At 42.6% G+C, this 17338-nt stretch overlaps 2 protein-coding genes across 4 annotated transcripts in view; both read right to left on the reverse strand.

Annotated features, from left to right (window-relative positions):
- Positions 1-17338, reverse strand: part of CHRNA1 (cholinergic receptor nicotinic alpha 1 subunit) — a 42004-nt gene that overhangs the window by 9806 nt on the left and 14860 nt on the right. Inside the window, exons 1-3 of one of the 3 annotated variants that reach the window (XM_053598102.1) lie at positions 6180-6732; positions 598-743; positions 452-496 (exon numbers count right to left, since the gene is read on the reverse strand). In XM_053598102.1, coding sequence (XP_053454077.1) covers positions 452-496; positions 598-743; positions 6180-6498 — 510 coding nt within the window. In that variant the 5' untranslated portion in view covers positions 6499-6732. Of the gene's footprint in view, positions 1-451; positions 497-597; positions 744-3359; positions 3419-6179; positions 6733-17338 lie in introns of those variants that run through there. The other 2 variants (XM_053598103.1, XM_053598104.1) reach the window with 2 other exon arrangements.
- On the reverse strand, positions 15948-16302 carry LOC128590712 (60S ribosomal protein L38-like). Its single transcript, XM_053598110.1, has one exon. It carries the CDS (start codon positions 16285-16287, stop codon positions 15994-15996), a length of 294 nt encoding a protein of 97 aa, XP_053454085.1. The 5' UTR covers positions 16288-16302; the 3' UTR covers positions 15948-15993.

The raw sequence follows: 17338 nt of genomic DNA on the forward strand, positions 1-17338 counted from the left end.
GAAAGGGGAAACTTCAGCACACTCGTGTATGTAGGTACAGACATCTCACATGTGTGCAGACAGACCCCTGTGAACCCTGTGAACATGAAGACAGGCCTTCACTGTCTTCAGGAGAGGGGCCTGGACAGAGCCTTCCCTCAGGAGGAACTACACCTGACAACTCCTTGACTTTGGACTTCTCACATCTGGAACTATAAGATGATAAATTTCTGTTATTTAACTCACCAGTTTGCGGTACTTTATTACGGCAACCTGAGCAAGCTGATAAGTATAGAAAAGGTCAAAGCCAAAACACATGAACAAAACCCAAGCAGGATCCATTCTTCCCCAATCCCAAAATACTTTCGACGCTTTGGTATATACTCCTCCTACCCAAATTGATTTCCCATGGACCCAGGTTAATTTCAGGGTGAATAAAAATGACATAAATGCAATTATCTAGCTCAATTACCTGTTTCAGACGAACATTGGTTGTCACAATCTGATTTACTTCATCCTGGAAAAAGATAAGGTCCCATCTTTAGGGGTGGGGGAGGTGCTGGGGGGGACGTCTTGGGGTGCGGGTGAGGAGGGGGGTCCTGAGCACTCTCGTCTCACCACATTGATGAGCTGTATCAGCTGCAGGCCCACAGTGACCTTCACGGCCTGGCGGTGGTCTTCCACTGGCCGCGCCACGCTGCTGTAGTCTTTAAATAGCTTTGCCACCAGACGGGTCTCATGTTCAGAGCCCAGGACCAGGCCAGCTGAGACAGCAAATGACACCCACACTGTCAGATTCTGCTTCCCGCCCTCCACACACGTGCATGAGGAATTCAGGAAGAAGTAGCTAATGGAAGGCCCCTGTGCTGAACGGCTCCCGCTGCAGCCATTATTGCCCCAAGTTCCTTTCCAAGCACAGTTGCTGGGGGTCCTTCCCCAGGCAACAGTGGTGTGTGCCAGATTGTCACAACACTTGTACTTTGGACAGGTGACATTCCTTAATATAGCCCCTGGCTTAATCAAGTTTGGCAGGTTCACACACACATACAAGAAAAAATGCCACAGAAAAGCCAATCAGTATTTTTGAGCCTTGTCATTGTGTAATAAAATCTTGCACTGGCTGGCCTCAGACCTCTGCCATGAAAAGCTGAAAACAGATGCTGGTTCACACCCCTAGAATGACCATAACTGTCAGAGGCGTCTGGGAGGCTGAGGTGGGAAGACTGCTTGAGCTCAGGAGTTTGAAACCTGCCTGAGCAAGACTGAGATCCCATCTCTACTAAAAATAGAAAAACTAGCTGGGCCTGGTGATGCACACCTGTAGTCCCAGCTACTCAGGAGCTGAGGCAGGAGGATCGCTTGAACCCAGGAATTTGAGGTTGCTGTGAGCTATGATGATGCCACTGCACTCTAGCTGGGAGGACAGAGCAAGGCTCTAATCTCAGGAAAAAAAAAAAAAAAAATCCACAGAGACAGAAAGCAGGTTGGAACTGGGAGGAGAGAGAATTTTATGCAAAAAGTATTTTACCACAATTAAAAAAATACCTCTGCTGGTGGATCTATGTTCCCGCTGAGTTGTTAAAATAGCCTGAGAACTCTGTGCTTTGTTGACCTGGGTCTGGGTCTTCTATTTGGAACATAAGAGATTCCAAGGACTCTTGACTACATTTTCTTTCAGGATAAAGAGTGATATCACCTAGTACTCTTGGAGCCTATAGCCCTTTTCTGTCCAGTATGTTATGTGATCCTCACCAGCCTTGGATGAAGCAGGCAGATGGACAATCTCACCTGAGATTCAGAGGCTGGATGAGTTGTCCAAGGTCATGTACACATGTACCACTATTCCTATGAGAAAATTAGCTCAAATTCCAACAAGTGCCTTTTGAAGGATCTTTGTAACACAAGACTTTACAGATTGAGGATTGCCTATTTAGGGCTGGGAGAGGAAGTGGACACAGGATCCATTTGCCCCGATTTGTGTAACCAGATCTCCCCTTTCCACAGGTTATTTCTGAGGCCACCATAGCTTCTCTTTGGGCCAAGAAAATTTAAAAAATGAGATGCTTTCCCTTTTTGCTAAGTAGTATTAACTTATCACCTCTAAGACAAATTATTACTTTTCTATATTATTTTTCTCCTTGGGTCCTAAATTTGGAAGGGTTTGTCAACAAAATAATTGTTGGCTTGGTGCCTGTAGCTCAGCACCCGGTTAGGGTGCCGGCCACATACACTGGGGCTGGTGTGTTTGAATCCAGCCTGGGCCTGCCAAAAAACAATGACAACAACAACAACAACAACATAGCTGGGCATTGTGGCAGGTTCTTGTAGTCTCAACTACTTGGGAGGCTAAGGCAAGAGAATCGTTTAAGCCCAAAAGTTTGAGGTTGCTGTGAGCTGTGACACCCCAGCATTCTACTGTGGGTGACATAGTGAGGCTCTGTTTAAAAAAAAAGCCAAAGTAATTGTTAAAAGTATTTACTTCTTCTACTTTTATTAGTCAATGAAAATAATAATTTCAACTTTTTTTGTTCCAGACACACTTCCATGTGCTTCGTATATACTAACTCTTTTGGTCCTCAACTGGGTGAGGTAGGTACTGTTAACGTCCCCACTTTAAAGATGCGGAAATTGAGGCTCAGAGAGCTTATGTGACTTGCCTAGATTTCATAAGTGGTAGATCCAGAATTCAAATCCAGAACCTATTTTCTCAACTGTTCTTCTTTGTCCAGAACTTTGGATCTTCGTAAATTAGAATGTTATGTAATGAACTGAAGCGTTTCATCCTCCTCAAAGTGTATATTTTAATTATTCCATAAAGCTTTATTAAAGCCCCTGTTTTTTGTTTTTTTTTTGTAGAGACAGAGTCTCACTTTATGGCCCTCGGTAGAGTGCCGTGGCCTCACACAGCTCACAGCAACCTCCAACTCCTGGGCTTAAGCGATTCTCTTGCCTCAGCCTCCCGAGCAGCTGGGACTACAGGCGCCCACCACAACGCCCGGCTATTTTTTGGTTGCAGTTTGGCTGGGGCTGGGTTTGAACCCGCCACCCTCGGTATATGGGGCCGGCGCCTTACCGACGGAGCCACAGGCGCCGCCCAAAGCCCCTGTTTTTATATTATCTTATTGAAGGCTTAAAATGATCCTATGAAGTAAATGTTCACCCTACTTTACAGCTGACGAAACTGAGGTACAGAGAGTTATGTAATGTATTCATACTTCCCAGCTAGTTGGAGGTGGGATTGTAAACAGGCAGTTTGCGTCCTCCCTGAAGGTAAATGTATCAATCATTTCCATTGGGATTTGTAAAGGTTTCAATATAGCCTAAATATCTTCACTGTTACCTCCGTGGGCTCTATGTAGGGAACCCCTGACATAGCTTACCTCTGCATTTTCTCTTCCACACCTTGTCTGTCCTGGGCCCCATCCACTCCATGGTGGGGCTGGCAATGGAAAGGGATTGCTGAGTGCCTCGGCCACAGAGTTTGAAGCTGTGGCTTTGGCACTGCCTAGGGCTACTTATTTTTAAGTAACTGTTTATTCCAGCATGACAGGAAGAACATATTAGAAAGCAATGGCTAGAGCAGATGGTCAGTATTATATAGCAGGAGAACTATGCAGACTAACCTTCAGTTCCACTAAGGAGAAGGGGAGGCGGGGGAAGCAGCCATGGCCAGAATTCCAGGGACAGTCACTGCTGCCTTCCCAGTAACAGTGGCCTTGTCCTTCCATAAGGAATTTCTGAGGAGGTTTCCATTTCTCAGATTGGCTTTGTTGGTATTCTTTTGCTTTTTTTCCCCCAAAGTAGGGTAGAATGATAGAAGACTTACAGGACTTGAAGTCAAAATTCTTTGGTTCTTTTCCCAACTCCAATATGGTCTGGAGAGTTAGTCCAGTTCTTTATGGATTCAGTGAATCACAGTAAATACTTTTTGTAAAGAAGGCAGAATGTAAATAAACAAACATGCAGGTAATTATATAATGCCTAATCTCCCTTTTTAGCAAAATTATATATATATGTATATATATATATATATATTTTTTTTTTTCTTTTGCAGTTTCTGGCCAGGGCTGGGTTTGAATCCGCCACCTCTGGCATATGGGGCCGGCGCCCTACTCCTTTGAGCCACAGGCACCGCCCCAGCAAAATTATATTTATAATCTTTATTCAGATGGTGGCAATGTTAATTCAGTCATGAAGTATTTGTTGAGTGTTTACTATGTGCAAAGCAGGATTGTAGGAGCTTTGAGATGTTCCAAAGTGAATCTGACACGAATCCTGTCTTCCTACCCTCATACAGATTGACATTTGTCATTTACATAAATAACTGTGAACAAATTGGAATGTCGTATGCCGTAAGAAAGGTGGCAGTGAAATACTTGGGATTCCATAGGCTGAAGAGAGGAAAGGTTGAAATGAAATGTGCTGTATAAATAGAGCAGAGAGCATTATATGTTAAGCTAACACAGGAAAAATGACCTTGATATAAATGAGAATTTTTCCCAGGAAAAACAGAATTTAAGTAGGGGAACTCAACCACAATTTCAAAATGTTTTTCTTATAACCAGACTGGTTCAATCTCTAATTTTATGTAGGAAACAGCCCCTGTGTTAGGCAAAAGGAATTTTGAACTGTTACTAGTCAGTTTCTTTTCTTAATCTGATGCTGTGTCTCTGCTGCTTTTGGCAATTTCAGTCTATATTTTCTGACTGTTCATGTAACAAACGAGTTTCCAACTGATCACATTCCAAATTTTGTAAACTAAGTGACCTTGGGTAGGTCAGTGCATGTCTTTCACCTTCAGTTTCCTTATGATAAAAAACTAAGGATGTTGGACTGCTGATACAGCTCTAAATGTCTATGAACCATCCATGGGAATTGATACCAGCCATCTCTAAGTTTAATCTAAATACACTTTACGGACTCCTTTTAATAGCTAAACATGCTTTTTTGGAGGTCTCCAGTATCCTAAGAGATCGTCTATGTAATTTATATGGAAATGTATCATTTAAGAATTTTTATTGAGTATGGTGTTTATACACACACATCCCCCAGACTAGCTTTGTTTGGTTCAAGTCCAAATCACACAGGATATAATTTCTCTGAGTTTAGGCTGTTTCCCTCAATTCTGCTATTGAAAAAATTAATAAAAAAGCTTTCTACCTCTTGCCCAGAAGGCCAGTGTTTGTCAGAGAACTATTAGAAAAGAGAAATCACAGGATGTCAGCCACCTTGTTTCTTAGTTGGGATGATATCACCAGTAAACTTTTATGTGAAGCAATCAGCAAAGATCTCCTGTTTCCCTCTACCGGAAGTTTGGGATTCCGGATCGTGTTTCCGCCTGCTGCGTTGTGACACATTCTGGAGTAGAAAGCAGGCTGAAGACTGTATAGGTTTTACAGTTTCAATTCAAACCCACTCTACATATAGTAACATCCTTTTTTTTAAAAAAAAGTATACAAGTGCATTCATATGAAATTCTTTTAACTTTGTTTTTTTTTAAAAGTAATCATTTGTTTTTATTTATTTTTTTATACATATATTTTAATATTTATTTATTTTTATTAAACCATAGCTGTGTACATTAGTATGATCGTGGGGCACCATACACTTGGTTCATAGATCGTTTGACACATTTTCATCACATTAGTTAACATAGCTTTTGTAGCATTTTCTTAGTTATTTTGCTAAGACTTTTACATTCCACATTTAACTTTGTAAGTTTAAAAAAATTATAAAGTATTTCTATCTCTGTGGAGAGAGCTTAGATACAATTTTTAACAGGTATCTCTCTCCAGCACATGGAGCTGTCAATCAATCCTCTTCATGGTCTGCACTCTCCCAGAGCAGTGAAAGGACTTGTCAGCTCTATTGTCTGTGATTATAAGTCACAGCTCTAAGGTGCTGTTCACACACAAAAGCAGCACCAGGCTGTGCAGTGGGGTCTACAAGCGGTCCAGGTCTGTGAGTGGTCTGAGTGCCTAGGTGGGTGACTTGGATGCTAGGGCTGGCGGAGGGAGAGATCCGCCTGTCTACCTGCTAGCTTTGGACCAGGCAGCTCCTATCTTAATTGGATACCACAAACTAAAAATCACAGAGGCCCTGCCATTCTGTGTTCCCATCAAAGCAAGGCTTTGGTCTGGGGGCCTCTAGGGTGTTAGCCTCCAAGCAGAGACCTCTCCCCACCCTGACCCAGCACTCACCTGCGCAGAGGCCGAGGAGGAGAGGCCAAGGCTCCATGGGCTGTGGGCGCTGGCGTGCACTGGTGGCAGAGTAGTGGCCTGTGCTGCTCACTGCCACTCTGGCTAGGCGCTTGGCTGCTAGAGGGTTTGAAGAGCTCGTCGCCTCAGTGGAGCTATTGTTATACACCACCTGTTTGCTGCAGTGACAGCTGGGCTGCCCTCTGGCTGGAGCCCGGGAAGTTGCCAAGGGCCTTATGCTGTTACAGTTGTGTCTCACTTGACACGATTTCGGACCCCTGGCAAGTTGAGTATGAACTGCATTACGTTTTAAACGCACCATGAATCAGGTCTTAATCAAAAAACTTGGAGTAAGGAAGAAATTATTTTGAATGGTGAACAACCCCCTTCCTTTCATGTAAACCAGAGCTCCATCTCTGTGGGTTGATTTGATTAGGGTCATTTGGTCTGAGTAGATAGTCAGCTGTTTGTGCTAAACCACAAAAGTCCTCATTCTACAAACATGAAAATTCATTTCCTCTGCTTCAGCATTAAGCCGAGGGTGCCTGGGGCTTTTGTGACCGAATGAATTCCAGACGAGTGTGGTTGGTGTTGAATCTGTTGCAGAGTCCCTCATGTTTAACTGGGTTTGGTTTTTAACAAAGATGGCTTCTTCCATAAAACTGGCTTTACCGGCCCCTGCGGGGTGTCTGTTCGAACTTCTGTCTGTGTATCAGGCATTACCTATCCCATGGGGGCTATCAGCTGGAGCAAATTGCTCACCTCCCCTGTACTGTTATTTGAGTAAAGAGTGATTACTGGGAAACAGTGTCCCACCACATCAGCAGTTGTTCCAGGTTCCTGCTTCCTCCCATCAGTTGCTTTGCCTACTCTCACTCAGGGAAGCCAAGAGCAGAGTGGTTCAGCTTTTCAATTCCTTTGTTAAAAAAAACACTCTAAGTTGGGTGGTGCCTGTGGCTCAGAGAAGTAGGGCACTGGCCCCATATGCCGGAGGTGGCAGGTTCAAACCCATCCCTGGCCCAAAAAAAAAAAAAAAAACACTCTAAGAAATAGCAGTTTGCAATATCTCAGTCTGAGGAGTGTTTTTACTCAAAGTGAGCTTCTTTGTATGGTTTGAAGTTAGAGATACCCTGCCTGCTCCTCTGTGGCCCTTTTGCAATTGGATCAGTTGAGAAAGTTCTCTCATCTTAAGCCCAGGTCAGTGTCCTGTTCCAGTGGGTTCAAACAAATAATTAGAGAAGGGGCTTGGAGGATAGAGCAGAGAGCTACAAGCTCACGTTATTTATATTTTTCTGTTTAGATTGCAGGAGTTCAGTTAATTATTCAAGGAAAAATATTGGTTCTCTACCTTCCATAGTATAGGCCTGTGGCTATCTAGCTGGGGGATGCTTCCTCCAGCTCTAGCCAGCCCCGGCCAGCCCCTTGAATCTAGATGGAGCCATATTGACTGAGTTCTGTCCACTGACACTGTCACTCATACTGAAGGTGATCTTTTGACATTTTGGATCCTCCAATGCTTGTGTGGGGGGGAGCCCCTACCAAACTGGTCACCCCCCAGCTCTATGTCAGTGAGAACAAAACATATATTGTGTTAAGCCATTGAAATTCATGGGTTTAGAATTATTTGTTCAGGCATTTTCAGAGACAATGAGTCTTTGCTTCTCTGGGCACTTTAAGGCAGAGACAAGAAGGCTGACTGAAACCAGCTTTCCACAGAGGCTCCCATCCAGAAGGAGAGTTAAAGGACAGAAATTTAGCAAGTAACCTGGTGAATTAGAGCTGCACCAAGAGAGAAGGTTGAAGAATGCACATCAACTGCACTGAGGTGAGCTGCGACCCCAAGGATACAAACAAAAGGTACAAAATCCATCACCAAGCTGATGGGAGTCCCCTCTCCCATGAGAATGGCTTGGAGTACCCCATAAACAAATGAGCAGAGTTCAAAAGTCCTCCCATTATACTCCACGGGAGAGACCCTCTAAAAACTGGACCTACTTCCCCTACTAGGGTGCCATGGCACTCTCCTGCCAGGCATAAAACTGTGTAAAACTGTATATATTCTCTACCAGCAATTCTGAGCTCCCAGCACTCCCCTCCACTCTCACTCTGAGGTCTGGAGGCCTGTCCCCCAGGAGTCCAGATTCTTGAGTATTTCCTTGAGAAGTGTGGATGGGGCCTGGACTGCAGCTGGTCAGTGCTGATTCTGTGGCACGAGAGTGAGGAGAGGATGGTCAGCTCAGAGGGAACCACACAGGAGTGGCAGTGCCCCAAGGCGCAGAGCAGCAGCCATTTTTGGCAACAATAGGGCTCATCCCTGGATATTCCAGAGTCACACCCCCTGTCTCTCTGGGCAACCAGAGGAGGCTGGGCATCTTATCAGGCAACCACCGGCAGAACAGATCTGGGACAGAAACGTAGGCCCCCTGAGAATTCAACCCAGAGTAACTGTTTCACTAGGGTTGGACAGAGACCAGCTGAAAACAAGACAGAGACACTTAGCCCCACCACACCAAGCAGGTCCCCAGTTTCTCAGGCCATTGCACTGTACGGGTCCTCAACAAAGCTCCAGGGGAAAAGGTACAGACACCAGTCCCAGCTTTTGGGCAAAGGGCTGGTTAATCACTACTCCTGGAGCCCTGAACCCAGCTTTTCTTTATCCACTCATCTAGTCAAACGGTGTAAAATAATCATGGGGCAGAATCAGTGGAAAAACTCTGGTAACATGAATAATCAGAGTAGATCAACCCCCCCCGCCCCAAGGAAAGATATGGCAAATGTAACTGAAGATCGCATTCACAACAGCTGGCCGAGATGTCAGAAATCGAATTCACTATTTGGATCATAAACAAGATTAATAGAATGGAGGAAAATTTGGAATTAGAAATTTGAAGAGCAATTCAAAAGTTGGAATTAGAAATTCAAGGAGAAATTCAAAAGTTGTCTCAAGAATTTAATGAATTTAAAGACAAAACCACCAAAGATTTTGAAGCACTGAAGTAAGAATTTGCATCCCTCAAAGATCTGAAAAATACAGTAGAATCCCTCAGTAACAGAGTGGAGCAAGCAGAAGAAAGGATTTCTGACATTGAAGACAAAGCTTTTGAACACTCCCAAACTCTCAAAGAGGAAGAGAAATGGAGAGCAAAAACAGATCATTCTCTCAGAGAGCTCTGGGATAATTTGAAGAAGGCTAATATCTGCCTCATTGGAATTCCCTGAAAGTGATGAAGTGGCTTCACAAGGCACAGAGGCTTTTCTCCATGAAAGTATGAAAGAGAATTTTCCAGACATGCCAAGAGGTTCTGAAATTCAGATAGCAGACTGTTTCAGAACCCCAGCAAGACTCAACTTGAATAAGTCATCACCCAGGCACATCATAATCAACTTCACTAAAGTTAATATGAAAGAGAAAATTCTGAAAGCAGCCAGACATAAGAAAACCATAACCTACAAAGGGAAGAATATTAGAATGACTGCAGATCTCTCTGCTGAAACCTTTAAAGCCAGAAGAGGGTGGTCATAGACTTTTAATCTCCTAAAACAAAATAACTTTCAACCCAGGATCCTGTATCCAGGTAAACTGAATTTCATTTATGATGGAGAAATTAAATACTTTAATGACATTCACATGTTGAAGAAATTTGCCATAACCAAACAAGCTCTTCAGGATATTCTCAGACCTATCCTCCATAATGACCAGCACAATCCTCTAACACAAAAGTAAACTCACTCAGAAACTTTTGATCAAACTCCAACTTCCACAGTGGGGAAAGGATTAAAAATGTCCACTGGACATTCGACAAACTCGATACCCAAAATTTTTCCAGGCTTATCAATATTCTCCATTAATATGAATGGTTGAAATTGTCCCCTAAAGAGGCACAGTTTGGCTGACTGGATACAAAAACTCAGGCCAGATATCTGCTGCGTACCAGAATCTCATCTTACCTTAAAAGATAAATACAGCCTCAGGGTGAAGGGAGGGTCGTCTATATTTCAGGCAAATGGAAATCAGAAAAAAGCAGGTGTTGTAATTCTGTTTGCAGACACAATAGGCTTTAAATCAATAAAAGTTAAGGAAGGATAAGAATGGTCACTTCATATTTGTTAAGGGTAATACTCCATATGATGAGATTTCAATTATTAATATTTATGCACCCAACCAGAATGCACCTTAATTTATAAGAGAAACTCTAACACACATGAGTAACTTGATTCCCTCCAGCTCCATAATAGTTGGAGATTTTAACACTCCTTTGGCAGTGTTAGATAGATACTCCAATAAGAAACTCAGCAAAGAAATTTTAGATTTCAATCTAACCATCCAACATTTGGATTTAGCAGACATCTACAGAACATTTCATCCCAACAAAACTGAATACACATACTTCTCATCAGCCCATGGAACATACTCTAAAATCAATCACATCTTAGGTCACAAGTCTAACCTCAGTAAATTTAAAGGAATAGAAATTATTCCTTGCATCTTCTTGGACCACCATGGAATAAAAGTTGAACTCAGTAACAACAGGAATCTGCATACTCATACAAAAACATGAAAGTTAAATAACTTTATGCTGAATGATAGCTGGGTCATAGACAAGATTAAGAATGAAATTAACAAATTTTTGGAACAAAACGACAATGAAGACACAAATTATCAGAACCTTTGGGATACCACAAAGGCAGTCCTAAGAGTGAAATTTATAGCACTGCAAGCCTCCGTCAAGAGAAGGGAAAGAGAGGAAGTTAACAACTTAATGAGACATCTCAAGCAACTAGAAAAGGAAGAACATTCCAACCCCAAACCCAGTAGAAGAAAAGAAATAACCAAAATTAGAGCAGAATTAAATGAAATTGAAAACAAAAGGATTATACAACAGATCAATAAATCAAAAAGTTGGTTTTTTGAAAAGGTCAATAAAATAGATAACCCCCTGGCTAACCTAACCAGGAAAAAAAGAGTGAAATCTCTAATTTGATCAATCAGAAATGACAAAGATGAAATAACAACAGACTCCTCAGAAATTCAAAAAATCCTTAATGAATATTACAAGAAACTTTATTCTTAGAAATATGAAAATCTGACAGAAATTGACCAATACTTGGAAACACATCACTTTCCAAGCTTAGCCAGAATCAAGTGGAAATGTTGAATAGGCCTATATCAAGTTCTGAAATAGCATCAACCATACAAAATCTCCCTAAAAAGAAAAGCTCAGGACCAGGTGGCTTCACATCAGAATTCTACCAAACCTTTAAAGAAGCACTAGTACCTATATTAATCAACCTGTTCGAAATGTAGAAAAAGAAGGAAGACTGCCCACATGTTCTATGAAGCAAACATCACCCTGATCCCCAAACCAGGAAAAGACTCAACAAGAAAAGAAAATTATAGGCCAATATCACGAATGAATATACATGCAAAAATATTCAACAAGATCCTAACAAACAGAAGCCAGCAACACATCAAACAAATTATACATCATGCCCAAGTGGTTTTATCCCAGGGTCTCAAGGCTGGTTCAATATACATAAATATATAAATATAATTCAGCACATAAACAAATTAAAAAACAAAGACCATATGATTCTCTCAATTGATGCAGAAAAAACTTGTGATAATATCCAGCATCCCTTCATGATCACAACACTTAAGAAAATTGGTATAGAAGGGACATTTCTTAAACTGATAGAGGCCATCTACAGCAACCCCACAGCCAATATCGTATTGAATGGAGTTAAATTGAAATCATTTCCACTGAGATCAGGAACCAGACAAGGCTTCCTATTGTCTCCACTGCTCTTTAACATTGTAATGGAAGTTTTAGCCATCGCAATTAGGGAAGAAAGGGCGATCAAGGGTATCCATATAGGGTCAGAAAACATCAAACTTTCACTCTTCACAGATGATATGATTGTATATCTGGAAAACACCAGGGATTCTACTACAAATCTCCTAGAAGTGATCAAGGAATATAGCAGCGTCTCAGGTTACACAATCAACATTCATAAATCAGTAGTCTTTATATATACCAACAATAGTCAAGCTGAAAAAACAGTTAAGGACTCTATTCCATTCACAGTAGTGCCAAAGAAGATGAAATATTTGGGAGTTTATGTAACAAAGGACATGAAAGATGTCTATAAAGAGAACTATGAAACTCTAAGAAAAGAAATAGCTGAAAATGTTAACAAATGGAAAAACATACCATGCTCATGGCTGGGAAGAATCAACATTGTTAAAATGTCCATACTACCCAAAGCAATATACAATTTTAATGCAATCCCTATTAAAGCTCCACTGTCATACTTTAAGGATCTTGAAAAAATAATGCTTCGTTTTATATGGAACCAGAAAAAACCTCGAATAGCCAAGACATTACTCAGAAATAAAAACAAAGCAGAAGGAATCATGCTACCAGACCTCAGACTATACTACAAATCAATAGTGATCAAAACAGCATGGTACTGGCACAAGAACAGAGAGGTGGATGTATGGAACAGAATAGAGAACCAAGAGATGAATCCAGCTACTTACCGTTATTTGATTTTTGACAAGCCAATTAAAAACATTCAGTGGGGAAAAGATTCCCTATTTAACAAATGGTGTTGGGTGAACTGGCTGGCAACCTGTAGAAGACTGAAACTGGACCCACACCTTTCACCATTAACTAAGATACGCTCTCACTGGATCAAAGATTTAAACTTAAGACATGAAACTATAAAAATACTAGAAGAAAGTACAGGGAAAACTCTTGAAGTAATCCGTCTGGGTGAATATTTTATGAGGAGGATCCCCCTGGGCAATTGAAGCACCTTCAAAAATATACTGCTGGGACCTGATAAAACTCAAAAGCTCTGCACATCCAAGAACACAGTAAGTAAAGCAAGCAGACAGCCCTCAGAATGGGAGAAGATATTTGCAGGTTATGTCTCTAACAAAGGTTTAATAACTAGAATCCACAGAGAACTCAAACACATTAGCAAGAGAAGAACAAGGGATCCCATCTCAGGCTGGGCAAGGGACTTGCAGAGAAACTTCTCTGAAGAAGACAGGTGCACGGCCTACAGACATATGAAAAAATGCTCATCATCCTTAATCATCAGAGAGATGCAAATCAAAACTACTTTGAGATATCATCTAACTCCAGTAAGATTAGCCCATATCACAAAATCCCAAGACCAGAGATGTTGGCGTGGATGTGGAGAAAAGGGAACACTTCTACACTGCTGGTGGGAATGCAAATTAATACATTCCTTTTGGAAAGATGTGTGGAGAACACTTAGAGATCTAAAAACAGATCTGCCATTCAATCCTATAATTCCTCTACTAGGTATATACCCAGAAGACCAAAAATCACATCATAACAAAGATGTTTGTACCAGAATGTTTATTGTAGCCTAATTCATAATTGCTAATTCATGGAAAAATTCCAAGTGCCCATCGATCTACGAATGGATTAATAAATTGTGGTATATGTACACCATGGAATATTATGCAGCCTTAAAGAAAGATGGAGACTTTACATCTTTCATGTTTACATGGATGGAGCTGGAACATATTCTTCTTAGTAAAGTATCTCAAGAATGGAAGAAAAAGTATCCAATGTACTCAGCCCTACTATGAAACTAATTTATGGCTTTCACATGAAAGCTATAACCCAGTTATAACCTAAGAATATGGGGAAGGGGAGAGGAATGGGAGGGAGGGAGGAGGATGGACAGAGGGAGGGTAATTGGTGGGATTATAACTGCGGTGCATCTTACAAGGGTACATGTGAAACTTAGTAAATGTAGAATGTAAATGTCTTAACACAATAACTAAGAAAATTCCAGGAAGTCCATTTTAACCAGTGTAATGAAAATATGTTAAATGGTATATAAAACCAGTGTATGGTGCCCTATGATCACATTAATGTACACAGCTATGATTTAATAAAAAAAAAAATTCATGGGTTAATAGGTATAGCAGCTAGTGTTACCGTAATCAATACAAAGTTTAGGCCCTTGCAGCAGGGTCCTGCAGTTAAAAGCGAACTCTAAAATATGTAGCATTGCAGAGGAAGGCTATAAAATTGATGTTGGAGGCTCAAAAGATGAAAGCCCATGTTTTCCTCAGTTACTTGGTGAGCAAAGTGTCTACTGAGCCCGTGGCTCTCAGAGAAGCAGTTGATAATAACAAAGTTAGTGCCATCTTGGTTCTTACTTTGCTTAGTACTTTGAAGAGTTGAGGTCAGGCAAGAATTCACTGGTTGAAGAGCAGAAATGACAATGGAATGATTCCAGAAATTTGGAGTCTAATGCTTTGAATTTCAAAGAGTAAATGATAACATGGAAAAAGGGCTTTGAATAACAAAAGCCCCTTAAGACAGTTCACTACAGTGAAGGCCAAAGTCCGGGGGCTTTCTTCACACTAGAAGCTATTTTTTTTTTAGAGATAGTCTCACTTTATTATCCTCGGTAGAGTGCGGCAGTGTCACAGCTCACAGCAACCTCCAATTCCTAGGCTTAGGCAATTCTCTTGCTTCAGCCTCCCAAGGAGCTGGGACTACAGGCCCCTGCCACAACGCCCGGCTATTTTTTGTTGCAGTTTGGCTGGAGCCGGGTTTGAACCAGCCACCCTCATTATACAGGGCTGGCGCCCTACCCACTGAGCCACAGGCGCTGCCCCCTGGAAGCTATTTTTTTCCAGATGGCTGTGAGAAGGTTGAAGGAGAGAGATATAGGGGTTAAAACACAAAGGAGTAAATCCGCTTGCGGAGGGCCTGAGTGTGCCGAAACGACTGAAGACAAACATTTCAGAAGCTTACTAGGGAATTAGTATTGCAGAAATTGTATTACCAAAGAGTTTTTGGACCTAGTAAACAAAAGCTTTGGTTGCTCAAGGCTGAAAACCGTTCTTGAGGGCTCAAACACACACTTGCAGAGAGCAGGCTACAGTCTGCACTTTCTCCCAGGGCTGTGGGGCTACTGACCAGGGAGGACACTCACAGCAGGCACAGCCAGGAACCCCTGGATAGCAACAGATAAGGGAGTTCGTCCCAGGAAGCAAAATCCGGTCCACTCAGGACTCCATCACAGGCTGGCTGTGCCTCCCCAGGTTCCCCTGGCTTTGCGCTTGTGGCCAACACCTGCAACTCTCCCCCTGAGGGATTTTTTTTTTCCTGGCAATAGGAACACAATGGGACAAACTCAAAGTGCAAAAATGTTGCTGCCTACAAAAACAGGCTTCAACCAATGTCAGAGGTTCAATACCCCCGCTTTCTCACCCTCGGGTGGGCTGGTTGACTCCCAGTGTGCTTTACCCTGTCTGCTCAGAGTTCCTCAGTAGGACAATATTCACATAAACTGTTTAGTTTACATCTGTTTCTACCGGAGGTTCTCCACCTGTGGGTCGCGACCCACAGACCCACAGGAACTGTATTAAAGGGCCGCGGCATTAGGAAGGTTGAGAACCACTGCTGTAGACCCTTTCCATGCTGCATTCATGAAAACATTTTTTCTTTTGGGTTTGGCTATGTGCCTAGCACTATTCTAGGCATTTGGGATACATCAATAAACCCAACAGACAACAGTTTCTCTTCCTCAAGAAAAATGTATTCTTATTGGAGGAGATGGACAATAAAAGTATATTATGTAACGGCTCATAAGTAAATTGCCTAGTATGTTATCAGATAAACAATGCTATGGGAAAAAGAAAAAAAGATAGAGCTGGTTAAAAGGGACCAGGACGGCGGGAGGGGGGTTGCAGTTTTATTTATTTATTTATTTAGAATTTTTAAAATTTAATACAATTCAAATCAGCATGTGTGCTTCATTTCAGCTCCTTCGCTGCCAAACCAGGGGGCAGAGACTGCTTCAGTTTCTCCACCTTCTCTTTGTCTGTGATGACCAAGGTATACAGGTATCTGCTGCATGGAACTTTAAACTTCACGTTATCCTTATTTTTCTTGATCTTGACAGACTTGGCATCTTTTCGCCTGGCTGTGAGCAGAAAGTCCTTGATTTCCTCAATTTTCCGAGGCATGGCGATGAGGCGTGCGGGGAAGGCACGGACCTTCACAACAAGCAGCAAGAGAAGGAAAGACGGGGTTGCAGTTTTAAACATGGCAGGCGGGACAGGCTTCACGGAGGATGTGACACGGTTGACGGAGGTACCCTTGAGAGGAGCATTCCAGGCAGAATGAAAAGCCATAGTAAAGGGAACGGGCCTGATGTGCTCAGGCCTAATAGGGAAGCTGCAGGCTGGGGCAGGGTGAGTGATGGGGACATGGCTAGGAAGGACCAGAGGGGAGCCCAGGGCTGGGGGACATGCCACACCTTGTAGACTCCTGCTGTGACATGGGGAGCCTCTGCAGCATTCAAGCCGAGGAGTGCCATCACTGATCACGCCATCAAAGGGTGACTCTGGCTGCCAGGAGGACATAAGGCTGTTGGGGGACAAGTTAGGAGCTGCTGCAGTTGTCCGTGTGGCCAAAGGTTATGGATCAGACCAGAATGATGACAGTGAAGGTGGTAAGTCATCTGATTTGGAAAATAGATTTTGATGTGGGTGCTAACAGGAATTAATAGGATTTCCTGAAGGAACTGGATCTGGGATGCGGTAAAAAGGCGTTAAAGATGATTCACGGGGTTTTGGCTTATGCATTAGGAAGGATGTAGGTGCCAAAAAGTAAATGGATTAAGGAAGACTGTGGGTGAGCAGGTTTAAAGGGAAGAAACCGAGGAGTTCTGTGAGAGATGGGATAGTTTGAGGTGTCTGTTAGAAATGCAAGCAGGCAGTTGGATTTAGGAGTCAGGAGTTAGGAGATCTGGTCTATAGCAGATGGTGTTTAAAGCCTTGACTGGATAAAGTCAGAAGAATGTGTATAGGCAGAGAAGAGACGAAGACTAACATTAAACACCTAGGGGTTGGGGGGGGAGAAAGATGCCCCAAAGACTGAGCAGGAGGTGGCAAGGAGGAGACTCTCCCGGGAAGGGGCACCCCAGAAGCCCATGGAGGACCAGGGCAAGGAGTGCGGAGGGTGTCACTGGCTTCCATGCTGCTGAGGGCGCTACAAGATGAGGACAGACGTGACCTTGGGGCCCAGCATCATGGAGGCCACTGGTGACCTTGACACAGAAAACCTGGCTGTAGCAGGTTTAAGAGGGACAGAATT

This window comes from Nycticebus coucang, chromosome 7, assembly GCF_027406575.1.
Source record: "Nycticebus coucang isolate mNycCou1 chromosome 7, mNycCou1.pri, whole genome shotgun sequence".
Taxonomy (NCBI): domain Eukaryota; kingdom Metazoa; phylum Chordata; class Mammalia; order Primates; family Lorisidae; genus Nycticebus; species Nycticebus coucang.